Genomic DNA, 9,049 nt, shown 5'->3' with positions numbered 1-9,049 from the left:
TCTAGAGGCTTCACTGCTCCTTTTCTTTTTAGTTTATTTATTTTTTGAGAGAGAGAGTCCACGCATGTGAGTGGGAGAGGGGCAGTGAGATAGGGAGAAAGAAAATCCCAAGCAGGCTCTGCGTTATTAGTGCAGAGCCTGACAAGGGGCTTGATCCCACGAACCATGAGATCATCACCTGAGCTTAAATCAAGGGTCAATGCTTAACCAACTAAGCCACCCAGGTGCCTTTCACTGCTCTTTTTAAAGACTTTCAAACAAACCTCTTATTTGGTTTCACCTATCACTTCCACCTCCAGGAGTACCAGGTGCCTCTAATTTCTGAGCCTTTCAAGATTACTATAGTGCAATTTAGCTTGAATCTTGTTGGCTTCTGTCTATACACCCCACCCTGTGCCAACACACACACACACACACACACACACACACAGTCACTTGAAGGTTCAGAGCTTCCTATATTCTGATTTATCAGTTATCACTTGTTCAATTGTTTACCTGATTGTAAACTTTTTGACATCGTTTGTCTGCTTTTGTATCTCTTCCTATTCTGTCATTCTTTTGAGTTTATGCCTCTTTTATTCCTTTACTATTCTTTTAGTGGGGTCACAAGAGGGAGTGGAAATAAGCAAATACATTTATTTAGACAAACTACATTTATAGCTCTTTTCATTCTACAAGCCTATTTGCTTTGGTGTTGTAACTGGCTATAAAAAGCCATGTTTTTATGCTTTTGTCCCTCCATTCCAAGCCATTCTGACAAGAAAAACTTGAGAGGGTCAGAAGAAAGGATGACATTAATTTTTTTTAAATTGTCCAATCATTGACAATTCTTTAATTGACAATATTTAATCTTTTAATGAGAGATTTCTACGTGACTCTTGATATTCGTCTTCATACCCATTAGCATCCAAGCTGACTTGTAAATTGGTTGTGTCCTAATCACTCTGACCATCTTCCCACATCTTGGTCTCTCTTGACTTCTCAATGAGAGTTTCTCTTTTTCCTCTTTTCTCCATGGCTTCAATTCTGTGGTGGTTTTTATCCCTTATACTGGCTTCCACTACAATGCTGATGTAACAAAAGTGCCTCCCATCATGTTTACTTCTGGCATAAAATAGCTTTACACATCATGTTTACTGGTTCAGTAAATAAACATTTATAGAATTTTAAAAGTAGTTTAGGTCCTGAGTAGACTCTGTTGTGTACTCAGATGCAGACATAGAAAATAATACGTAAGCTACCTACTAAAAGTCATTTGGATCAAGAGCACAGGCTTATCGTTTGATATACAAGGCCAAATACTCTTACTGCCCAGTTGTTGGGACAAAGTTACATATGAAAAATGCCAGTGGTACAACATATCTAAATGTCTTATTACTTTTTGGAGCCAGCAAATACTATAGATGTTCAGAGCAGTAGGTCAAAGGGAATAGGAGAAGAAGCCACAAACATTTACTGAATTCCTATCCCAGGAAGTGTATATTTTAGGTGGTCTGGGAACACATATTGAGGGCAAAATTTTTAGCCATTTGTGTTGGCTTTTAATGATGCATTGGATTTGTATGAAAGGAGAAAAAAGACATCCCATGCAAGAAGGAGGTGGACCCTACAATACAGTGCTGAAGTGATCCCTGTGTGACTTGGAAGGGTGAGGGCTAAGCCTGTCTAGATTTGGTGGTCATGTTAAGGAAAAGCAGGGAATGAGGTTGGATTGTAGGTTTAGGCAAGAGACAACAAAGGTAAGAGAATCTTGGTTTTCAGAAGAAGGAAAAAGAGCACATTGCATCACAGAAGTCTCTCAATATGACAGAACTTTGATGCATTTCCATGATGTTGAATGAGGAAACATTTACATAGCCCCTTCATAACTGCAGTGTCTTAGTTTGGGCAGTTGGCTTATTTATTTGCTATTTGCTCTGCAAGTATCTCTTTTACTTGGGATGGGTTGTGTTCTATTTACATTGTAGGAAAAAAGACGGCAAGTGATTTATCCATAGCTATGGCAACTCTGGGAAAGATCCCTCGCCTTTTCAGAACAGAAGAAGGTGGGTTGGTTACTTTGCAGGACTTCAGGTGGTCTTCATTTCAAACAATCTTTATTAGGCTCCACTATGGTAAGATATAACGTTGGAATTTCGTAGCTCCCGTCGCTAATGATTTACCTAAATAACAGAGATTCCTGGGGTATGCCCGGTCGTGGAGGGTAATTCTCCTAAGAGGCCTTAGTCGTGTTGGAATATTGACACTATAGTGGTCGTTTGGTCATTTTTGGTAAATAACTTTACATCAACTTCTCAACTTTCAGCTCTCAGTGGAGAAAGATGCTGGAGAAAGATACCGGGTCACTTAGCAGCCCTGGAGATTGTGCTGGGGTGCTGCAACCTGGTCAGCTGAGCAAACGGTGCTTTAGCCCTAGATTCTGGTTTCCTGATGACTAAGCTGACCCGGTTAGTAGGCTGCTGGGTTTCTTTGTCCCTGCACACTTTCTGCTTGATGAGATGCCTAAGCAAATGGAATCGGCAACCGCTAGGAGGTACCCGAGCTGTGCGTCGGCCGCCAAGGCGAGCTGAAATGGCTAACCGTGGGTCCCTCAGCTAGTGGCGCTTGTCCAAGGTCGGGCTTGCGATTAGCTTATGGGTGGAGAGAGGAAGAGGTCTAAGAACAAACGGCCCTTTAATCTAAATGGCAGAGGAGATGAACGCGCCTCCGAGGCATTATCAAGTCCCGAGGTCTGCGAGCTTGGGCACCAGCTGCCTGCACATCTGGATGCAGCAGCGCCTTTCCCTGCAGGGCGGAGTCGAGGCGGAGGATCCCGGTGTGCACGCACCTCCCCGTGCGCGCGCGTGCGGGTCCGTGAGCATCGGAGTGAGTGTATCTGAGTGTGTGCGTGTGTGTGTGTGCGCGCGCGCGTGCGCCGGCTGGAGCCGGGACGCCGGAATCGGGTAATGGGGGTGGGGGCCCAGGAAGGAATAAATCTCCGCCGGCCTCCTCGCGCCTCACTGCGGGTTAAAAACCAACCGGTTGTAGAGAGACGAGGGTGACGGTGGCGGAGTGATAGCCCCGGCGCGCCGGCCGCGTGCCGAAGGGTCAGGTTATCAGCCAGTCTCTGCCACACTCAAATATATACATACATTGGGAGTGGGGGGTTATTTTTTATTGTTTGCCTCTATCTCCAGAGAACAAGGGAGGGAGGGAGAGGCGCGCGCTCCGGGCGAGCGTCGCGGATCTGAACGGGTCGAAGGAGGCAAATTTGCGGGTGGGGGAGGGCGGGGGAGACCTTGATTTCCACCAATCCCCGGGCGTTTGTCTGCGAAGTCCGGGGCGCAGCGGAAGGCTGCGGCGCGCCGCTGAATTAACTGATGAGAGCGAGTTCTTTTCTTCTCCGGGAGGGGTGGGGAGCGAGGGTCCTGGCGGGCAAGGCGGAGAAGCCCGGGGCAGGATAGCGGTCCCGGGCCGCGGTGGAAATTTCCAAGGACTTGGCGCGGCGCGGGGAGCGTGTCTGGGGGGTGCCTGGCGGTGAAGCAGCACGGGAGGCGGGGAGAGGCGGCGAAGGGCGCCAGAGCATCTCTCAGAAGCGGACGCCGCGGGCCAGTAGTCTGGGAGGGAGCCGAGCCTCTCCCCGGACCCGCGCCGAGGGCGACAGTGATGCTGCAGAACCGGCGGGAGCGACTCGCCGCGGCCGCTCTCTGCGCTCTCGGAGACCCCAGCGCCCGCCTTCTGCAGGGGAAGCGACCATGACCGTAGCTCGTGATTCGCCCCCCGGCCACTTCCCCTAGAAAGAAACCATTGAAAAAGTTGCATTTAAAAAAATCCTTGCGCTGACCTTTGGGGCCGTGGGGGCCGAAGAAACGTGCGTGCCAGTGCAAGCCAGAAAGCGGAAGGTGTGTGTGCATGGGGGGCCGGCGGTGGGGGGACCCTCTGCTGCCACTTTGCCTAACGCTGTGCTGAAGCCGCCCCCTCGGGACCCCGGGGCTGCGATGAGCCCCTGCGGGCGGGCCCGGCGACACACGTCCAGAGGGGCCATGGCAGTACTGGCGTGGAAGTTCCCGAGGACCCGGCTGCCGGTGGGAGCCAGTGCCCTTTGCGTCGTGGTTCTCTGTTGGCTCTACGTCTTCCCAGTCTACCGACTGCCCAACGAGAAGGAGATCGTACAAGGGGTGCTGCAACAGGGCACGGCGTGGAGAAGGAACCAGACAGCAGCGAGAGTCTTCAGGTACTCCTCCCCTTGCAGCTCCTCCCCGCTCGTGTCCTTTACTCCCGGTGCGCCGAGGACAGGGTCACTGGCTAGGACTGCCTTGCAGAGGCATCTCTTTCATCCAGTCCTTCTTGTCCTACCCCCTTTCTTTGCCATTTCTAAACCTGAAGACTTTAGTCAGGGGTCCTTACACCCCTGACCCCAAGAGATGTGCAGACACCTGCTTTGCCCATGTAAAGCCTGAAGCGTTTCTTCCCCAGCCTGAGTTATAGTCAACGATTTGCAGATAACTGGTGGGAAGGAGAATCCAGGCTAACTTTGTCCTTTGTACTTAATGAGAATTTAGCTCTTGGGCGCTGCAGATGTTTGAAACTATAGATAACTAGAAGCAGCTAAGAGGCATCTTCCTGAGGTTAGGTGAGTGGTTGGTAACAAATCACTAATGAGGGAGTGATGGACAAGTCTTGGGCAGGAAAAACATGGATACCTAGCCAGGATCCCGCTGCTTTGTGCAGCGTGCCAGTGACAAAACACAGAGCCCTTACTGATGCCCTATTAAGAGCTGGGTACTGTGCAATTTTTATTGAAACCTCAACAACTTTCTAATAACAGATATTATTATTCCCATCTTACAAACCACAAACTGAGTCTTCAGAAGGAGGAGTTACTTCCCCAAGGTCATGTCCCTTTGATGTGTGGGAGCTGGAATTTTCATCACATAAGGCTCTACAGCTCTCAGCTCTATTTTTTTTTCTTTTTCTTGTGACTTAGACATCTTGTGGATGCCTTCTGGAGGATGGGAGTTGGGCGTTAGGTAGAGACTTGAAGTCAGAAAACAAACAAAAAAATGCAAGCCAGGTTGGAAATCAGAACTCTGAAGAGCGCTCAGAGGTTGTAGTTTCCCTTCCTTTCTGGGAATTTCAGCTGAAGTGTCTAAAAATAAGTCCTTGGCAGCAGGGGTTGTGTAGTTAGATTGGAGGGAAGGCAGTGCGGCTTCCCCTTCCTCTCCACATTTCTGGGTGTGTTGAGGGGACACACCACTGTCAAGAGCCCCTTTCCCCTTCAGTCCCCAGGGCTGAGAAGGCTGAAGCTCTTCCTGAGAGTGTAGTGGTCTGGCTGGAGAGTACTTTCCTTTGATCTGCCTAAGATTTTTCCAAAGCAGTATATGGGCAGCCTAGAGCCAACTGAAACATTTTCACTACCGTTGGTTACAAATGTTCAGAAACATCTATAAATTTCAAAAAACTTTTTAAACATATGGTTTCTTTCTTCTCTGGCCTGCTTCTGGAAAGAAGGTCAAAGAGATAATAGCCAATTCTTTTAGAGGAAGGCAGCTGAATTCTTTAAACTGGGAGGGAAGACTTTCCTTCCCTCTCTTTAGAATTCAGCTATCATTAAGTTTAAAAATAACCTTACACCCCTGAAAAGTTTATAAGGGCTAATTTTCTCTTGCCTTCACAGTATTGATTGTTCGACTCAAAGGCACCCAAAGGGTATAGCATCCGGCAACTCTTTTCTCCAAAGACAGAAAGCACTTTCATTCCAAGAAATATAAGGAAATGAGTTAAGAACTTCCCATTGGTTTGCAATGAAAGAGTCCATTTTTTTGGGTAGGAGGAGGAATAATGAAGCTCTTTTAGAGAATACATTTCTTTTGCAGGACATACTCAAGTGGAAAATGCTTCATATTCTGAGAAACACAGGCTGATCGTTTCTGAGACGCATTTGTCCCTTGCTGTCAGTAGCCTGGGGTAATCTTCAGTGTGTTTAGCTGTCATTGAGTCTAGCCTCTGTGTGCCGAGAATTACTAATTGAAGTCCATACACTGTAAAAAACTGCTTTACCACATATCCCTCAAGATGAATGTCTGTAAAACTGTGTAAGAGGCCCCGTTGCTTATTGAAAAGAGTTTGGGCTTTGGAGTAGAATTCTAGACTAGTAGAATTTCTAGACTGAGTATGCCATGACTAGATAGATAAGCAGCAGAGTATCCTTGGCAAGCTGTTCTCTTTGAGTCTTAGTTTCCTTATTTATAAAAGGGGATAATAGCATTTACTCTGCAGGGTTGGTATAGGTTTAAATAAAAAAAAAACCTGATGCACATTTACCCAGTCAATGGAATTATTATAATTGTCATGAATTACACCTTTTTGTATATGTTACAAGTTAAATAAAGACTGCTGGGAAGCTCATAAGAATTTGAAGCGTTTCACCTGCCAAATTTGCAGAGAAACATTACTGGTCAATATTTTGCTCCTACTGCCCTCTTCTTTGCACTGAAGCTAATAATTAGGGACAAGGAGTTTTGAAAGATAAAGGTATCCTGGTTTGTTAGGTCAAAAAATTTTTTGTACTCTGCATGCTTAATAAAATCCATTAAAAAAATGGGTGGTTAGTATGTGGGCAGTACTGTATGTTTTTAAAATATTAGATAGGTAAGCCAGAGGCCTTTATGATGTTAAGAAGACACAACTTTTGCAAACAGGTGTCTGTGTTTTCCAGTCTAAAACATCTTCTGCACGGATAGAAATATATGTACACAAATGTACTGTATGCCCTTAAGTATGGAGATATGTATATTTATTTACGAACCGTGGAATGATGTTATGTATATGTATAAAGTCATACACATATTCATATATACATACATACAAATCATTGCAATCAGTCAGTTGACCAACATTTAATGAATGACTACTGTGCACCAGATATCAGGCCCCGGAGGATAGCAGTGAACAGGATTGCTTTCACTGAGACAGCTTACCTCCTACTAGGGGTTGATTGACAAAAACGAATGAGTAAAGCAATAGGATGATTTAAAGTTCTGTTAAATGCTATGAGGACAAAGGAAAGTGTTTCATTATGCTCTAATTAGAGCATTTCATTAAGCATTAGAATTTCACATTACATTTTGTCCTCTGCGCTTTCATTTACTTTTGTGATTTTCTTCTCTTGGCTCAGACTTCAAGTATGACTTCTTAGCGGGTATGTGGGGGGGAACCTTGGCAGATCGCATAGGTCAAGGCAGGAAGAAAGTAACAAAGCTGCAAGAGTTTTGAACTAGATGGGACGTTTTTGTAACCTCCACATGGTAACAGAAAGTTTAAGGGATCAATTGGCCCTATCATAGAAATATTGGAGACTTTCTTTGCAACTCTTGTTGCTTCCGGATGAGTAGCCAAGTAGTAGCCAAAGTGGCATTTGTCTCTTCCATCAGGGCCTTACCCACTTGATTTCCTTCTCAGAAAGAAACTTCAGCTCACAATTTACGTGACAGACTTTATCCTTGGCATCAGACATGGTAACGACGACGACAACAGTAAAACCAACAAATTATTAGGAGCTTATAATGTGCATTGCACTGTGCAATGTGCTTTAAATGTACTGTCTCATTTAATTCTCCTAACAATCTTGTATAAATGGATACATTATCATCCACATTTATAAAGAGGAACATGCCCATGTCCCTGGCATCAAGGAATTTGCCATAATCCTAGGGACAGGCATATTTGTGTATAATTAATTAACCAACTGGACATAGGGACATCAAAGAAAGGCAGCATAGTGGAGAGAAAAATTTACGGATTCGGGAGCTGAAAGAACGTGGTTGGAATTCCAGCTGATTTCCTTTTTGGTTGTTCTATCATTGGTAAATTCAACTTAAAGAGCTTCAGACTCCCCATTGTAAAATAGGTTTGTAATACTTTCTTACAAGTTTGCAGTGAAAATTACATGGTCGCATTTAGAAAGTACCTAGAATGCTGCTTGCCACATACCTCTGTTTGTACATGGTTGTTATAACAATCAAGCAAAGTACTGGGGAAGTTCATGGAAACATGGCTTTTAATTCTGCTGGAAGGAGGGAAATCAGAGAAGAGATGGTGTTTGCACTAAGCCTTGAAGGATGGTGAAATAGGGTAAGAGTAAGAGGTGAGGGCAGAAGGATATTCTAGGCAGGGAAGCAGCAAAGGCCGAAGCAGGGAGGTGTGGAAATGCTTGCTGTGCTTCCTGTATAAAAAGGTATTAGTTTTCCCACAGAGAACGTAGTAGGAAGGTAGACTGGGAGGTGGGTGGAAGCCAGGTCACAATCTCTGAATGGGCTTAAGGTGTGGTTTATGAAAAATGAACAAACATCCAGTATCCAAGAGCATTGGATGTGTCAGCTCTGAGCAGAGTTGGCACATCGCTGTTACTGGTGGATTGGGGGATAGAGGATAATACACGCACGTGCCTTGAACATTCTGTACATTCACTGGGTGCTAACCATTACTCTAAGCCATGATGTTCCTCTTTCCTTTCCCAAATTCTGAACCAAATACTACTCTAAGCACGTCTAGCTTTATGTGCCAACTTTTCTGTCTGTATTTTTGAATCTGTGTATCCCAGAAGCTTCAGATATTTCTACAGCTGCCCTGGTGGCCACAGAACAGCACTGGGGGTGGAGGGGGTGGGAGGCAGGTACAGCCATCTGTATATATGGGATGTAAGGTTTATGTTTGTTAAATGGGACATTTATGGAATTCACTTTATTTTTTTTTAAAAAAATTAATGTTTATATTTAAGAGAAAGAGAGAAAGAGAGAGAGAATGTGTGCATGAGCAGGAGAGGGGCAGAGAGAGAGAAAGAGAGAGAGAGAATCCGAAATAGGTTTCGTGCTGTCAATGCAAAGCCCAACACCGAACATGGGGCTTGAACCTACCAACCATGAAATCATGACCTTAGCCAAAGTCGGACACTCAACTGACTGAGCCACCCAGGTGCCCTGGGATTCACTTTAAAAATAGTTCAAGAAAAAGATAGTTTGGGGTACCAACTTCGGCTCATGTAATGATCTCACGGTTTGTGAGTTCAAGT

General features: G+C 45.3%; 1 protein-coding gene across 2 annotated transcripts in view; it reads left to right on the top strand.

The window, feature by feature from the left end:
• Positions 1-3,324: 3,324 nt before the first annotated feature.
• ST8SIA1 (ST8 alpha-N-acetyl-neuraminide alpha-2,8-sialyltransferase 1) overlaps positions 3,325-9,049 on the top strand; it is a 151,194-nt gene continuing 145,469 nt past the window's right edge. Inside the window, exon 1 of one of the 2 annotated variants that reach the window (XM_003988490.6) lies at positions 3,325-4,213. In XM_003988490.6, the coding sequence (XP_003988539.1) occupies positions 3,978-4,213 (236 nt within the window). In that variant the 5' untranslated portion in view covers positions 3,325-3,977. The remainder of the gene's footprint in view (positions 4,214-9,049) is intronic. The other variant, XM_019834673.3, reaches the window with a different exon arrangement.

Source organism: Felis catus, chromosome B4 (genome assembly GCF_018350175.1).
Source record: "Felis catus isolate Fca126 chromosome B4, F.catus_Fca126_mat1.0, whole genome shotgun sequence".
Classification (NCBI taxonomy): Eukaryota; Metazoa; Chordata; class Mammalia; order Carnivora; family Felidae; genus Felis; species Felis catus.
Note: the sequence above shows the minus strand (reverse complement) of the source record. Positions and strands in the feature narration are given on the sequence as shown.